At 40.8% G+C, this 17636-nt stretch overlaps 2 protein-coding genes across 3 annotated transcripts; both read left to right on the forward strand.

The window, feature by feature from the left end:
• Positions 1-2411, forward strand: LOC107562974 (caspase-14-like). Of its 2 annotated transcripts, none has more exons than XM_016247734.1 (6): positions 1-222; positions 818-982; positions 1113-1338; positions 1542-1673; positions 1780-1895; positions 2220-2411. In XM_016247734.1, the coding sequence occupies exons 1-6, from the start codon at positions 202-204 to the stop codon at positions 2310-2312; spliced, it is 753 nt and encodes a 250-aa protein (XP_016103220.1). In that variant the 5' UTR covers positions 1-201; the 3' UTR covers positions 2313-2411. The 2 variants fall into 2 exon arrangements, with proteins under 2 accessions (XP_016103220.1, XP_016103221.1); XM_016247735.1 differs by having other exon boundaries at positions 818-950; positions 1225-1338.
• A 13181-nt stretch (positions 2412-15592) lies between these two features.
• LOC107562963 (D(1B) dopamine receptor-like) lies at positions 15593-16774 on the forward strand. Its single transcript, XM_016247722.1, has one exon. It carries the CDS (start codon positions 15593-15595, stop codon positions 16772-16774), a length of 1182 nt encoding a protein of 393 aa, XP_016103208.1.
• The last annotated feature ends 862 nt before the right edge of the window (positions 16775-17636 follow it).

Below are 17636 nucleotides of genomic sequence, written 5' to 3' on the forward strand. Positions count from 1 at the left end.
GCCAGTTGTCATCGCCCACGTGATGTTGTGAAATCAATAAAAGCGTAGCCTACTGGGCTTCATTGGAAACTGAGTACGCGAAATAAGCATTGGAGACGCGATGACATACGTAACACCTCTAAGAGAAAGATAATTGTCTGGCAAGCGTTAAAAGGCTATTACTAAGCCCGAACCCTTGGAAAAATACGACACAATACTAAGATGGCCAGCAGCTATCGCCAGGTAGGCTATGTTTACATTTTCTTTCTATTTCACTCTAAGTAGACAGGTATAACTATTTTGTTTTCGTTATTAAGTTTTCGGAGAACATGAAAGAAAGTACATGATGTGATACCAAAATTTTACAAGGTACAGCTACAGCGCACAGAACAATGGTAACAATATATAGGCTATAGAATACCTATCTTAATAATGCTTTGCTTTTGTAAGAGGAAACCCCTGCATCTTTACTTCATATACTTTAGGCTAGGCCTATACCAAACTAAAAAATGGGAAATTTCACATCATATGCTACTTCACTTCAAATATGAAACTATATTAAATAAATAAATTAATTAAATTATAGGCTATATTAAATAAATTGAATACTTTCTCCACACATCCAAAGTTCCAAAATACGCTTCTCATTGAGATTTAAGTGGTGATGAGAAGAAACTTTTTTTCTCACACACAAATGTAACTTTAAAAGTGCTGTTAAGAAAGTTAGAAAAATAGTTAATGAAGAAATCAACAATTAATGACCAGCTAAGCTTGGTAACATTTATAATGTTACCTAAACATGACTAAACATTTATTGTTTTGTATTGCATTGGTGTAGAGGTCTACAACTTATGACATGAGTGGCGCTAAGAAGGCACTGATGCTATGTGCCATGACAGCTAAGCAAGGAGGTGAAAGTGACATGCAGATCATGAGATGCTTTTTCTCGCAATTTGGATTTGGAGGATATGGTACCAACATAATACCAAATGCATCAGCAATGGTCTGCTCATTTTGTCCTTTAAGATATCATGAATGCAATTGCAATAAAGCTTGCTAATCATAGTCAACATCAAAATCTTTGAATGGCTCATTATTTTGTGATTATTTTACAATCTTTTATGTTTTAAAAGCAAATGAGAGAAAATATTCAACGATTCCGAAATAACATAATGAGAGATCAGCAACACATCAGCTGCATAATGGTGTCTGTCTCCTGTCACGGAAGTGTGGATGAATTAGCAGGTGTAGATGCCAATCGAATTAAAGTGAGTGAAATCATTGAGCCTTTTAGTGACGACAACTGCCCCAGGCTCAAAGGAATACCAAAGATCTTCATTCTGGATGCTTGCCGAGGAGGTAAAAGAAACAATTTAGAAAGAATATAATTTATATGGTGTAGTTTTCACATGCTACACTTCAAGTTATATATTAAATAAAGTAAATAAATAAATCATGGTGATCCAAATAATTTATAGTAATATTAGGCTATATCACTTCTTATATTATATCACATTTATGTCACATTTCATTGACATCAGCTGGCCGTGTATCCCTTTCAGATGTTGAAGACGAAGGAGTACACCGTTACTCTCCCCAGCAAATGGATACTAATATGAAAATTTTGCGGTACAGGACTAACTATGCTCCTCCTGTCATTAATGATATGTTTACCGTCTATCCTGCAATGCTAGGTAGCTATACCACTTAATCCTCAACTCTATCACTACTGTGATTAACCAAATCATATGTATTTGGGGACGGATGACACCAATTTCTTGGAAAAAATGTTGTTTACAGGCTATGCAACCTTCGGCACAGATAAAGGGGGGTTTTTACATTTGTCCATTCAGGAGGTATTCCAGAAGGAGTGGCCACGCAACAGAGGGAATCATCTTGACGACTTATTTTTGGAGGTGCAATAATGTCCTATGACTATGACATTCTCTTATCTCTTATTTATACAAAACCTTTGTATAAATGTGCTCTACAAATGACAAATTTGTAAATCGCTAAAACCTATGTATATTAATGGAATTAATATAAAGGAATTTTCCATATTTATTTTATTTATTTATTAAGTGTTTTACATGTATATTGCATTTTGTACTTCATAGTGTTCAAACAGTGTAATGACAATTATGTCATTTTAAAAGTGCTGTTATAGTGTAAGCCTATCACTATTTATAAAAAGTTCATGTTAATTAAATAAATACTAATTTCCACAATAATTTCCACAGGTCAAGAAGAAGTTCCAAGCGATGCACAACAGACATCCTCCTGTAGTGGTTGCCCTGGTCGAGTCCACCCTCAGGAAGCTCATTTACCTATAATGTGTATAAATAATGCTGCACGTTTTGCATACACGTACAGTATGATAACATATTATGTGCTGGGGTGATCATTTGTATTAGGGATTTACAGTGGGGACTACAAGGGAAAATGATTATATCTATAGCTATTTTAAATAAGCAATAACATAAAAAATGAAATTCAGTTTCAGTAATTTCCAGAGAAAATTTACAATTGTCATCAAAAGTATTTGATCCCTTACATCACACTTAAACATATGCACACATTTAACTGCAGAAATTGTCAAACATTGATGAAATTTTAATTAATTGAATTTTTTGAGACATGTTTGCAATTATGTTTAACCAATTAGTTCTAAGTGAATTATTAATGGATCAGTTTCTCTCAAAAGTGTCCTAGCAGACTAGGGCTAATTTAAACTTGATTGTAGGCTGTACTGTGCTCACATGCAATGTTAGAGCATATAAATGGTAGGCCTATTGAATTAAAGGAAATTTTCATTTCTACATAAGTTTCTTCACTAAAAGTAGATTAATATTATTGTGACAGTGCTTGTTTTATTTGTTACTGCTTTTAATGTGGATTAAAATGTAATGAATATGCAGTGAAAATGATTTTGTGGGCAACCTTCAGTCTTGTAATTGTACTCAAATATAATTGATTGATTGATTAATTAGTTTGTTTGTTTGTTACTGCTAGCAGCAGGGCCAAGCACTAGTCCAGAAGCAACTTTTGCACCACTTAAAAATGACGGACAAATAAAATGATGGAAAATTAAAAATTAGACATTGTCAGAATTGGCATTAACCACGGAATGCATTGACAGAGAAAACTAAATTTGGATAATGTTTTCAAATGTTATAGGCGATTTTGCAAAAATCATTATATCTCTGGAACACTAGGTGGCACTGTGTTCAAACTTTTCAGGGACATGCTGTTGATCTCTTTTTTTGTGCTGGTATGTCAAATGCAGGCGGGCCATTGACACGGGGGACAGGGGGGTCATGACCCCCACAGTTTTGAAAAGACAGCAATCGACCCCCGCACTTTTGATAAGGGAAAATTATGGCATTATTTACCTGACAAATGTCGAGAGTGCACGGTTGTAGGGCGAATGTACATTAATATGATGCGCAAGTGCGAATCTCTCCGCTCACACGTGGTTCTCTTTCGAGCTTTCACGAGACCTCGCAGAGGTTTCTACAGAGGTGACTACCCTGACCCTGGGCTCGGACATCAGTCTCCCGTCTAAGCCATGCAGGACCACCGCACAACTTCGCTAACAAGGCCTAAGCAGCGGATGGTGAGGCGGCATCAGCGCTGCACACCATGGCAGTGCTGCAGGTGTTTCAGGCGAAGCTCCTGCAGATGGCGGAGGGCGGAGCCCTCACACCGGATGCCATTAATGATCTGTGCGTGGCAACGGACTTTGCAAGATTCAGCGAAGAGGAGGGACACCAGGCCCGCAGCCGCTAACGTGACTGGTGCTGCCAGGAGCCGGATGGGCGGAGGAAGTTGCGGGAACCGGGGAAGAGATGATCCCACCATCAGCTGCCAACCCATCGTCCTGACAGCCCGGAGAGGAGGGAAGAGAGCAAGAGCGGCCCTGTGCCGCAAGCTGTTCCAAAATTGTTCAAATGTGTGTTCAATAAAAATGCATACATTCGCACAAAAAGAGCTTTTCCCTTCTCATTTAGTCGATGCAGCGCCGCTCTCCCTGCCTCAGAGTGGTGCAGAGCTGCCACCTGCACCGATTATAGCTGCGCAGCACTCGTCGGCTCATCCAACGACCAAGCCGATAAAGCCGCTATGTCAGTTCCTGAGTGCGTGGGAAGTTATTCCGGGAATCTCGCGCTGGCTACTCGGTGTGATAGAGCGTGGGTATACCCTTCAATTCAGGTGCCGACCACTCCATTTCAATGGCGTGGTGCAGTCTCTAACATTGCCTCGAAATTCCCCAGTTCTGAGATAAGAACTATTCAGCCTGCTCGAAAAAGGAGCGATAGAGCGAGTCGCTCTGAGCGAGCTGGAGAGCGGGTTTTACACCTGCTATTTCGTGGTGCCCAAGAAAGATGGGGGACTCCGCCCAATCCTAGATCTCAGGCCTATCAACAGAGAGCTTTGCAAGGGTCCGTTCAGGATGATAATGCTGAAACAGATCCTGGCACAAATTCGCCCCGGGGACTGGTTTGCGTCCGTGGATTTAAAGGACGCGTACTTTCACATTCAGATAGCACTGCATCACAGACGCTTTCTGAGGTTTGCCTTCGAGGGCTCGGTGTACCAGTGCTCTGTTCTTCTGTTTGGGCTGGCTTTAGCCCCACGCACTTTCTCGAAATGCATAGATGCAGCACTTTCCCCCCTGAGCAGGATGTGCATTCTCAACTATCTGGATGATTGGCTGATATTAGCTCAGTCACGGGACATGCTAGTCAGCCATATAGACACGCTTCACTTGGAGTCCCTAGGGCTATGTGTCAACATGCAGAAGAGCATTTTTGCCCCAAATCAGTCTATAACATCAGGAAGTGTGTTTCAACTCGGTGGAGATGCACGCCCGCCTCTCTCGGAAGCGCTCGGCGGCCATTGTGTCTTCCGTGCACCATTTCAGATTGGGCAACTCTGTTCACTTGAAGGAATTTCAGAGGCTGCTGGTTTACTACACATGCGCCCACTGCAGTTATGGCTGAAATCTCGAGCCCCTTGGACGGCGTGGACTTCAGGCCGTTTGCGCATCGTGGTCTCCCGTGGCTGCATCAAAGCTCTGAGGCCATGGCACAACCCAGATCTCTTCAGCCAGGGGGGGGGTCAAGATATTGCCGCTGGTGTTATGCAAGATCAGAGAGGAGAGGGCTTTGGTGATACTCGTGGCCCCGAACTGGCCGAACCAGCCTTGGTTCCCAGACCTGACAGAGCTGCTGGTGATGCCGCCATTGCCGATCCCCCCTAAACAGGAAGGATCTGCTGTCTTAAGTGGGCGGCTCGGTGTGGCACCCGAACCCGGAGTTATGGAGCCTTAATGTGTGGCTGCTTTGGGGATATCAAAGCTCGCCTACACACCATTCACAATTCTGCCCTCTTGAGTGACTCGCCGTCCTGTTAAGGATGCATCTGTCATTACCAATTTCTGCAACATGATGTCCCCCAGGGGGGTCCCCTGAGTATAAACTGGTGAACGTGATTTCACCAAGTACAACATTATTCCAATCAACCAATCAGAATTGAGGGATACGTTTTCGAGAAATTACAGTTTTAGGCTTACAATCAGGGTCAGATTCTTCTACACCCTTGTTATTTACCTATCATTTCCCTCTGATTCTAGGAATGAATTATGGGCAGGGTTAGGTTTAGGGGTAGGGATTGGGTTAGGTCTATATTTTTGGACAGTAATGTTGATCCAGGATCAACAAAAGATGTTGATCCAGGAACATGTCTTACTTGGCAAAATCACGGTGACCGTGTAAAATTCTGCCTTCCTCCAGTGCTGCAGTGCTGCTGTACACGAGCGCGTCACTGTGACAGAGCAGATAAGATCAAGTAATGGGCTGAGATGAAGAGATAAAACCCACTTCATGAACACCCTAATTCTCAGAAGGCCCAGAGGCAAACATGGACAGCCAAAGTCATAAGACCCTATAATCGGAGACACGTGCGATACTGTACCCTTCCCTGAACTGCTGGATGGACGGGGAAGGGTTGTTTCCTCGGGCCGGGAGGGGGTCCCAGCAGCTTCCTGTCATAAATATCCTTCTCCTGGTCGGTGGCGCTCTGTGGAGCCGGCCACTCAATGTTGAGGCTAGCGCCCGCTTGTTCACAGACGTCCAAGAGGATGGATTGGGGCAAGGCCATGGGGGCGTTAGCCTGGGAAACGCCAGAGGACGGGATAGCCTCTTCGTCCTCTGAGACCCCAAGAAGGCCCGCGTCATCATCGCCGGAACCGGCCAGTTCATCTGAGAACGGGAGGTTGCTCGCGAAGATATGCTCTTCGGAGAATACCCATCTGAATCGGAAAAGCAGAGCTCAACGCACTGGGTCGGGGCAACTTTAAGATGGCGTCGCAGGAGCTTTTTAGGCAACTTAAGGCAATGACTGCAATTTTCGGGGTTCTCCCAGGCGTGTTTGAGGCCCAGGCAGACCACACAGAATGGGTGAAGATCCTTAGAGGCTATAAGTGTGCCACACGCGGCCGGGCAGGCCCATGATATACTATCCCCAGGATAAGCAGCGGATTTCGAGAGCAATGTACTGGCAAAAAACTGAGAAAAATCTGTGACGGGCCACCGTGCAAAGGGGAGCAGGCGAGAAAACGATGATAGGCAGGCAGTCTAAAGACAAGAGAGAGCGTGGGCAGCTCAGGATGCAACACAACTGATCAACTGGCTGAATAATGACTGTCACATCTGGCGAAGGCTGATCTGTCAGTATGTCCTCCTGAAGACACACAAGTGAACAGTGTAATCTAACCGAGTTGTGTATAAGTGCAGAGATTGCGAAAAGCGAATGTCAACTGAGGAAAGGTAGCACATGCTGGGACTTTATGCGCTTAGTGAAGGGGCGGTCCCTTACCTACCATTGGGCACGCGCTCCTGTCTGTCAAGCCAGACTTGGTGCAATTGGATGCTTCTGCAGAGGTCAGGTATGGATGCCCTTCCCATAGGTGGATCTCGAACACGAGATGATGAAAGAGAACTGATCTTACTATGTGGGCTTTTGCTTACAGTTTGGTTCCCCCCACTTTGAAAATGTCTCCTGTGCCCCTGCCCTGCACCCTCCGCCAATGTCAGCCTATCAGGTAAGATGGGATCAGACTATAGAGAACATTATCTTTTCCAATATATTCCCTAAGAAAATAATATTTAGAAATTCCTTTGAATAATGTATAATTTTATCAGTATTTTACAGCAAGTATATTTTTATGATTATTTCAATTCTATTAGGGGCTCAAATCGACGACAACATTCCTCGGCGCTCTGGCCACTGCATTGTAGCACCCCCTGGTGGTCGTTCCAACATCACCAGCCTTGGTTAAGCCTTCTACAGCTCCCATGTGATTATGAGAGAGAGTGAGTGAGTGAGAGAGAGAGAGAGAGAGAGCGAGAGAGAGTGTGTGTGTGTGTGTGTGTATTATTATAGTTCTATCTGTTGACAAATCATCAGTATTTTCCTCTCATAGGGCCATGCTATTAACAGATTTTTGTGCAACGCATGCGTGTCAAAATATCACTGTACCTTACTTGTGCAGTAGATGTCCCATCCACAGTGAAAATTACTGTGTGCATTGTGCACAATAGTCTCACTTCTAAAACATACCATATACATTTCTATAGATAGCTAAACAATCACTACAAAATACTTTATATCTGTTACAAATTTTAGAAAATGCAGCATTTAAACAATTCTAACTATAACTACTCACATTTTTGAGTTATTATACCCTAATTCTGCTGATGTGACCCCAGTGTTTGTGACAGTGTTGAAAATGTCCTGCTTTGAAGCCCTGTGAAAACAGTCACTGGTCATCCCAAAAAATGGTGCTCCTCCTACTGGACAATTTACAGAACTACAGATAACATCTCCGGTTACAACGGCGTGGAAGCAGCGAAGTAAAAAGGCTCAGCCTCGACGGAGCTAACATGAACAGTTCTTGCAAGACACTAAAAATAATCCTCAACCAATCAAATACGACCCTGCGACATGCCTCAAGGGGATTGGATGTAGATTCCCATTTAGGGATCCAATCAGGTTCCTGGTCCAAACTGCATACACTCCGCATTCACAGAGAGCGCTTGCAAATCCCCCACGCGCTTGCCCGAAGCAAGCAGCAGCACGGCAAGCAGCAGCACAATTTTAAGCGAGAGCTCCCTCAAGCCGACAATCTGAAGTGGCTCGAAGGGCGGGAGGGATAGCGCCCCCAGCACCAGAGCCAGATCCCAGGATGGCACCGTAGGAGGGCGAGAGGGTCTTAGTCTTCTTGCACCTCTCAAAAATCTGATCGCTAGATAGTGTTTTCCCTCTGAGCACCCGTCGATAGCAGCGTGAAAGGCTGAGATAGCTGCAACATAAACCTTAAGAGTGGAGGGCATACTGCCGCCGTCCATTTGTTGTTGCAAAAAATTCAGAATGTCAGACACGGGGCAGTTTTCTGAGTCCCGACCATACGATTCACACCATCTCTCAAACACTGCCCATTTACAGGCGTACAGGCCTCTCGTAGAAGGGGCTTTACCCGGGTTTACCGGTTCCCGCACACCATTCACACCTGAAGTTTCCACCATTCGGGGCTGGGGTGCCATACTGAGCCATCTGCCTGAGACAGCAGATCCCATCTCAGCGGGATCGACCACGGGGGAGCCATTAGTATTTCCAGCAGATTGGGAAACCAAAGCCTGTTAGGCCAGTACGGAGCGACTAATAACACTGATGCCTTCTCCTCTCTGATTTTGTGCAGCACTTGTGACAAAATCTTCAGCGGGGGGAATGCATACAGATGGGCATTTAGCCACGGCATCGTGAGTGCGTCCCCACCTAGGGGAGAGTGTGACAGAGAGAAGAACAGAGGGCAATGTATTGTATGTATTACAATATATGTATTCCGTTCGCTCTCAGAGGGGAAAGTGCCGCATCCACACATTTCGTAAATGTACGCGGCGCCAGCGCTAGCCCGAACGGCATCACCGTGAACTGATACGCTATGCCTTCGAGCGCAAATCTCAGAAAGCGCCTGTGACGAGGGGCGATCTGGATATGAAAATATGCATCCTTCAGGTCCACCAAAATAAACCAATCTCCGGGTCGAATCTGCGCGAGTATCAGCTTTAGCATTGTCATTTGAAAGCGCATTTGTATAATGCACGGTTGATAGGTCTCCGGTCTAAGATTGGACGGAGACCACCATCTTTCTTTGGAACGACAAAGTACCGGCTATAAAACCCGCTCTCTCTCGCACTCGGTGGGACCACTTCTATCGCACTTTTCGCAAGGAGATTGAGAATTTCTTGCCTCAGCACCGGCTCATTGTGTGCCGGAACAGTTGACATGACCACGCCATTGAACCGGGGTGGTCTGCACCGAAACTGAAGCATGTAGCCGTTCTCTGTTACGTTCCGCAACCAATCCGAAATGCCCGGAATGGACCGCCATGCGCTTGCAAAAAGACACAGAGGGCGGAGTGCCTCGCCCTCTGAATTCTGAGCAACGCCGCTGTATACCAGGGTTGTGTTCAGAAAGCTCACGGGACGAGTGGGAGTGCTGTATGTTAGGGTCGTGCCTTGCCGATTAACGGGGAACGCGAGCCTTCTGCTGAATGTGTGAGTGACACAGACGTGTGTTACAGACTTTATTGCATTTTGAACATACACAACACAGACATTCTCGTAGTTGCCTGGAGAGTGCTCCTCTGTATCCTCCCATCAGGAACAAGGCTTCTGCTCTGATGGAGGAGCTTCCCCGGGACGGCCGCCATTCTTGAAGCCGTGACGCCCCTTCGGTGTCCTTTGCCATGGAGTTTTGGCACGAACAGAAGGCATTCTGAGCGTATGCCGCCAATACGGCACATTATATAGTAGCGGGGGCCCCGCCCCTATAAGTGCTAGAATGCAGGATCTTAGATCAGTTTTGGTATAGATGTACCGCTAATAAGTACATTGTAATGCTGAGTGACGATCCGCTCTTACAAGCACTCATGTTCTCTGTGCACTGAAATGTTTATTTATGAAATGTTTTTAATTCTGTGTTATCAGTCTGTTTGTGGTTAAAAATGGCAATGGATTGCATGATCTCACTTTTAGATGTCGGTACTATTCACATCAGACCTTTCGATTCTTACTCTCTCTTTATACTTTAAGGATAATTGTATCAGTTATCTTATCTAATTTGAATTGTTTTACAAGGAAACTTTGTTATATATATATTTTGTATATATCTGTAATTAGTAAAACAGCTGCATGCCATTTTAGGTCCTCCAAGCTCTTGACTGCATAGATTTAGTTTATTACAAAATTAGATGTTGACTAGAGAAGGTATTCATATTACCTCAGTATTACAAATGCAAAATCAAAGAAGAATGCAACTATATGCAAACTGCAAGATTATTTTATTTTTCTGCAACACCCTCACCTGCGATACAAATTATGACATCTGGAAGAGCAAGTCACACATGCGTTCAGAAAGAGCTGAAAATGCTTTCATTTTTTCTACCTGTTTTCCCCCCCCCCTTTATGAACGATGCCATTTTTGTTTTTGTAGGCTGATATCCTCTGATGCACTTATTGACTGTTGATAATGATATTCACTTTGCTATGGTGAAATAAAGTTCATAAATAGATATCGCTGTTTGTTTCACTTGTGTGAGATTGCCTTTTTCTGAATTAACCATATCTGACAGACATGAACAAAGAAACCTGGGGTTGTTTTATTTGTCACAATATTTTGTATTTTAGTTCATTTCTGTAGACACGTCTTGCCAGCAAATAAATATTGAAAATTCCACCAGTACTGTCCAGAAAAAAAAAAAAGCAACTTCACCACCTGTAAAAACAAAGCTTGCTTGGATGGAGACAGACAGAGCAAAAGTCACATCTGAAAAAAAAATTTGATAAAAAGATTAAAAAAGAGAAATACTAAAGACAAGCATGTTAGATTCTAATGAAGATACAAGATACAGAAAATAAGCAAACATTACTCCACCACCTGCAAAGCGAAAAATAATGGATGTAAAGGAGCCCGCATGCAGCGACAAAATCAGTCTGCAGTCTTCTGTTAGTCAGCTGGAAAGTGACCTTTCCTGTCCCTTCCTAAAAACAGGGCCCAAAAGGCAGACAGACAGACTAACTAACTTTATTTTGGCTAGCTGTTCAAAGTAAAATTTTCACTTGACTTTTTTCATCTGTAGCTTCATGTGTTCACCACTAGATGTCCTACGTAGTACTAATAACTATTATAGTTATTTAGTCTTAATATTACAGTCAATACAATCAATTTTACATGATTACATTCAATACAGTACTGGTTATTTCCTTCATCCCTTAGTAATTTTATTTGTAGGCCTACATTATACTGGCCATTGGCCACCCCACTCTTCACTAAAACATTCACTTTGTTGTTGGAAGAAACTATTTTGCAGTGTGAAAAAGTCCACATAAATGCATTGATTCAGGTTTTGCAGGATGACTAATGATTATTCTAATGAATATATTATTATTATTATTATTATTATTATTATTATTATTATTATTATTATTATTATTATTATTATTATTATTATTATTATTATTATTATTATTATTATTATTATTATTATTATTATTATTATTATTATTATTATTATTATTATTATTATTATTATTATTATTATTATTATTATTATTATTATTATTATTATTATCATTATTAATACAATTAATAATTATTAATACAATAATAAAAGTTAGTTAAAATTGTACAAAAATAATAATAATAATAAAAATGAAAAAATATATTTATTGCTATAATTATAGCAAACATATTGGTGGAAATATCGTATATGGGCCAAAAAGATTAGAACCACTGCTCTACACAGATGTTATTTAAATAATGATATTGTGGTTTATATTATATAAAATGGTTTAAAATATCAAATACTGCAAAAACTGTTAAGTACTATTCATGTTAATTAATTTAGTCCCCTTTTAATCCTTCTGGCCCAGCACAGGTCTGAGTGGCATAAGTCACTGCACATGGCAAAATAAGTCATTTTAGTAAATTTGAAGTGTGTTCCTCTCAAGTTCTGACAGCTCTCCTAACAGAGTAACAGGGGCAGTCACATTTACCATTGCTTGATGAAATTTCATGGGCGAAATCCAGTTCCCCACACAGTTCCCTCGGCAGATGTTCATGTTCAAATTGGTCACAAATTCGCCATGCTGAACAACAAAAAGCTGCTTGGTCTGAAAGTGACTTCTGTGGGATCAGTGCTTCGTACATCGCTATGCTATTGAAAATGGACAGTGGACCATTTTGCATGCAATATTTTGCTGAAATATCACAAATTTTTTGTTCAGAACAGACTTGGAGAAATTTAGCATTACATCACTTTCTCACCAGTGGATCTTGTGAATGGGTGCCTTGTTTGCAAGAAACAAATACATCATTAAGGCTTTTTAACTTTAAACTGTTGCTTCTGGACAAAATATTAGACCATTATCCATTCTACCAGTGATAAAATCCATCCCCTGTTGTCAGTGCTGGGTAGTAACTGATTACATGTAATGCAGTGTTACGTAATCAGATTCCAAAATGTTTGTACTTGTAATTAGATTATATTAAATAATAACATAATCAGATTACAGTTACTTTTTTTATGGATTACATGATTACGTATTTGATATTATAATGCCGGGATTCACAAACTTTTTTGTCAGTCAAACCCTTTGACCTAAAATATTTACTTGAAGTCCCCCTGAGATTTAAAGTGAATATTTCAATCATTTAACAGGACATTTGCGTGTTTACAGTTTTTCTGATGTCGTTTAATGGTCACATTGGCATGCAGGTAAACAAAATATTTCAAATGCAAACATTTAGGTCATAAATTTTAAGGTCATTTAATTAAGGTCATAAGTAATCTAAAAGTAATCCAAAATAGTCCGAATGCATTACCTAAAATGAGTAATCTAAATTACATTCCTGACTACAATTTTCACGTAATTTGTAATCAATAACAGACTACAATACAAGCAACCCAGCACTGCCTGTTGTCCACCGACATGTTTGTTTGAGACTGTTTTGCTTAAGTGTATAGGGGAGACTGGGATAGTTTTCCCAGGTTTTATTTCGAAAGTCAATTTCTGTTTACCTTAATGTTTTATCAAGCTTTAAAAAGTCCATGAAACAAGATACAGTTCCAGTTTCTATCGAGGCATATTGTGACAATACTGTTTATTGACCGATTTGAGGGAAAAGTCTTAGTTTCAAATGTCTTAATAATAATGCTATTTTCAATTTTTCAACATACATTTAAACTAAAAAAGGAATTTATTTGTTTAGCTGTTTGCAAACATTAAAACAATCCAACACTCGTGTAACATGTACAATTATCAGAAGATTATTTTTAGCTAACAGGCATTCACATATATTGATTGTATGAATGTAAAATTTATAAAGCACATAGGACAACTTGCCCCATCCTTCTTTTGAACACAATCCAGCAACAATGAATGAAAAACTTACTTGAGACTGTTTTGGACTGTGTTCGCTTTGGACTGTTACTTGTGGATTATTACTCAGCTGCTTGGCCTATCATTCTGACGGCACCCATTCACTGCAGAGGATCCAATGGTGAGCAAGTGATGTAATGCTAAATTTCTCCAAATGTGTTTCCACGAAGAATCAAACTCATCTACATCTTAGAGTAGATTCTTAGCAAATTTTCTTTTTTTGGGTGAACTATGGCTTTAATGGAAAACATGTTCCACTAACATTTGACAACCAAAACATTTATTGTCTAACTTTATTGTCTATATATTGTTGTAATCCCTTACGAAAAAGAAGTTTATTCAAGTGTGCTATTAGTATACTTCTTTTAAACTAAAAATAGGAAAGTATACTTTTAGTCTACTTTTTTATGTACTTCTCAGAAATGGGCTTTATGTACTTCTCAGAAATATACTTAAAATGCCATTTAAGTATACTTGACTTATACTTAGAAAAAGTCTAAATATATTTGAGCTATACTTGTGTTCCTAGAATCCGTGTTTTCATTGTTATACTGTAGAGGGCGCTAGTACACATCTTCTGTACAGAATTTCCAAAAAACACAAGTGAAGAAGAAACCGAAACAACAGATGCTTCCACATGTATTCTAACACGATCATCAAACATAAAACAGTATCAAAACTATGTAACATTATGGAATAAAATGTCAACCAATGAAGAGGTAATAATGACTGTCAAGCTTTGGGGTGTTGATCGACTCTATCGACGTTTTGATTATCATTCTGAATCCAATTCATAGTCTTTTTTTCAGCTTTTTGTTCAAAATGTTGTTTATTTCTTTATTTTTTATTTATGAAACTTTTTTGTTTACAAACAGATACCCTGTTCTTTCTTTTGGTGTTTTGTATGTTCAGATATTCATGTAACAAAATATATACAAATTAATACCTAAATAGGGACATAGTAGTATACTTAAAGTATGATGTAAAGTTCACTTAAAGAAAACTTACGAGTATACTTGCAGTATAAAACTACTAAACTAGTAGTTTAATAAGACTATACTTCTGTAACGGGGCTGACAAGACGTGAGACGTGCGGATCCATGTGCAAGCTTTTATTAAAGCAGAAGAGGTCAGAAACACAGGCAGGGTCGAACAATGGCAAACAGGTATATGGCGGGCAAGACACAAGAATAATCCTAGGGCTAGCGTAGGTCAACGAACGACGAACAGAATCAAAAGGGCGAGACTAGAGGGAATAAATCCAGGAAAACAGGCAAAGATCAGAAACCGGGAAAACAGACAAGGCAAGACTGGGCTGGGCTGGGAAACTAACGAGGGCTCTGTAAAGTAGCTATCACTGCTTGCGATAAGCACATACAATACTCGGCAGAGAATGGTTGTTTGAGTGAGTGTTAAATAGTGAGTGAGTAATGACCGGATTCATGACAACTTCAAAGTGTACTAAAAATGCTACTACAAGTATTTTATTAGTAAACTATCAGTATACCTATAAGTTCACTTTTAGTATAGTTGCAGTACAAACTAAACATTTTGATGTACACTAGTTGTGTACTCAAAGTTTACTACTGTTATACTTAAAGTATACTTAAAAGTATACTTTTATATACTAGAAAGTGGGCCAATTTAGTCCCAAGAAGTATTGAAATAGTACACTTACAAGTATACTACTAGTACACTGATATTTGTATACTTATATATGTAAAATATACTTGAACTTAAGTATACTTACTAAAATAAACTTGAAGTATACTACTTTTTGGTAAGGGATTCAATGACTTCAATGCATTTTTAAGTGTGGATTAAGTGTCAAAATACGTTTTGGGGACACTGTATGTCTATTGAGTAAAATGGGCAAAAGAGGGCGTTCTACAGCAGCATGAATGCGACCTGCAAAGGAACCTGACGCGAGACGCTTCAGATTGTCGTTCAATCATGTGAACATCTCAGCGAGGGTCTTATTATTAAGAAACAACGAGGTCAACTATAAGATCCGGTCAAAACGCTCAAGTAGATGGGATTGCTTTGGGAGGAAGTATGGACGGAAAATATTTTGGTATGTTTTTGTTTTTTTTGTGACACTTAAAGACATGTACAACTTGACATCCCTGAGCGCTCATGGAGAGCCAGCGGGTCGCATTTTCCTGGGGTTCGCTCTTTCTCTCCTCGTGCTGTGGACGCTATTGGGGAATTTCACAGTTTGCGCAGCGGTTTTGCGCTTCCGTCACCTGAGAGGAAAAGTCACCAATATCTTTATCGTGTCTCTGGCGATGTCGGACTTGCTGGTGGCTGTTCTCGTAATGCCGTGGAAAGCGGCCACGGAGGTGACCGGCCACTGGGCGTTTGGCTCTTTCTGCGAGTGCTGGGTGGCTTTTGACATTATGTGCTCCACGGCTTCCATCCTCAACCTGTGCGTAATCAGCTTGGATCGATACTGGGCTATTTCCAACCCGTTTCAATACGAGAGGAAGATGAACCGTAGACTCGCCCTCGTTATGGTCAGCGTAACGTGGATCGTTTCGGTGGCTATATCATTCGTGCCCGTGCAGCTGAACTGGCACAGGGCCGACCTGGGCACGGTAACCACAAATAACTGGACCACCAGGGAAATGTGTGACTCGACCCTGAGCAGAACGTATGCCGTTTCATCCTCTCTAATAAGCTTTTACATTCCCGTAGCAGTGATGCTGGTCACATACACGCGCATCTACCGCATTGCTCAGGTTCAAATCAAGAGCATCTCTTCGTTGGAGCGCGCAGCGCAGCGCGCACAGAACTGCAGGGCAGGTGCGCACACCTGTCCTCTCCAACACCGCGCGATAAGAGAAACCAAACTGTTCAAAACTCTGTCCGTGATTATGGGGGTGTTTGTGTGCTGCTGGTTTCCGTTCTTCGTCCTGAACTGCGCGGTTCCTTTCTGCCACAAGCCAAATTGTGTCAGTGAAGCAACTTTTAACGTGTTCGTGTGGTTCGGCTGGTGCAATTCATCGCTCAACCCGATCATATATGCTTTTAATTCTGATTTCAGAGATGCTTTTGCTCGACTTCTGTGCTGCCATGACCTGTGCACCAAAACACCTCTTGAAATTCAGTGCAAGGATCCAGTGTCCACCAATAATCAGGGCAGCTCTGTTAACACTATGGAGATCGGTTATGTCAGTTTGGAAAGGGTGGACAACGAAATGCAACGTCCACTGGCGGAGATACATATGTTTGGAGATGAGAGCATGGTTCACCATATTAACTCAGAAGATGCATGTCAGAATAAATGACTTTAGTGTAAGGCTTAAGTGTAGAGGAGACCGGGATAGTTATCACAATGAATATTTCTCTAAGGTTTTACTTTGAAAGTCAATTTCTGTATACCTTAATGTTTTATCAAGCTTTAAAAGGTACAGGAAACAAGATACAGTTCCAGTTTCTGTGGAGGCATGTTGTGACAATATGAACCTACTGTTTATTGACTGATTTGAGGGAAAAGTCTTAGTGTCTTAAAATGTTAATTTTTCAACATCTATTTAATCTAAAAGGACTTTGTTTGTTTAGCAATTTGTAAACATTAAAACAATCCAACACTCTTGTAACATGTACAATTATCAGAAGATTATTTTTGGCTAACAGGCATTCACGTATATTGATTGTATGAAAGTAACATTTATAAAACACATGGGACAACTTGCCCCAACCATCTTTGGAACATAATCCAGCAGCAATGAATGAAAAACTTAAATGGATAGTTCACCCAAAAATTTAAATTCTGTCATTATTTACTTATTCCCATGTTGTTCCAAACCTGTATGGCTAACTTTCTTCCGTGGAGCATAAAAGACAGCTAAATGTCTCTATTTTGAGAAATGTCTCTGTTTCCCCCATCACTGGAAGTCAGTGGTAACCGACTGTTTGGTAACCAATATTCTTTCAAATATATTCTTTTGTGTTCTGAAGTAGACATAAAGACAAGAGGTTGAGTTAATGATGACAAAATATTCATTTTTGGGTGAACTACCCCTTTAAGATGTATGTCTATCAATGCTTTTTGACATTGTTAAAAGAAAAGAAGCGAAAAGGGTGGCTTGTACCTTGTGTGTTAGTGAACTTACACTAGAATAACCTCTTGAAATTACATTTCACCAA

The sequence above is a fragment of the Sinocyclocheilus grahami genome, unplaced genomic scaffold, assembly GCF_001515645.1.
Source record: "Sinocyclocheilus grahami isolate Dianchi unplaced genomic scaffold, SAMN03320097.WGS_v1.1 scaffold852.1, whole genome shotgun sequence".
Classification (NCBI taxonomy): Eukaryota; Metazoa; Chordata; class Actinopteri; order Cypriniformes; family Cyprinidae; genus Sinocyclocheilus; species Sinocyclocheilus grahami.

Bases quoted from the DNA above. Each gene is read 5' to 3' on its own strand.
- LOC107562974 (XM_016247734.1), top strand. From the start codon at position 202: ATGGCCAGCAGCTATCGCCAG. The intron at 983-1,112 runs GTCTGCTCATTT...ATGTTTTAAAAG, and splicing joins TACCAAATGCATCAGCAATG to CAAATGAGAGAAAATATTCA. The intron at 1,674-1,779 runs GTAGCTATACCA...TGTTGTTTACAG, and splicing joins CGTCTATCCTGCAATGCTAG to GCTATGCAACCTTCGGCACA.
- LOC107562963 (XM_016247722.1), top strand. From the start codon at position 15,593: ATGTACAACTTGACATCCCTGAGCGCTCATGGAGAGCCAGCGGGTCGC.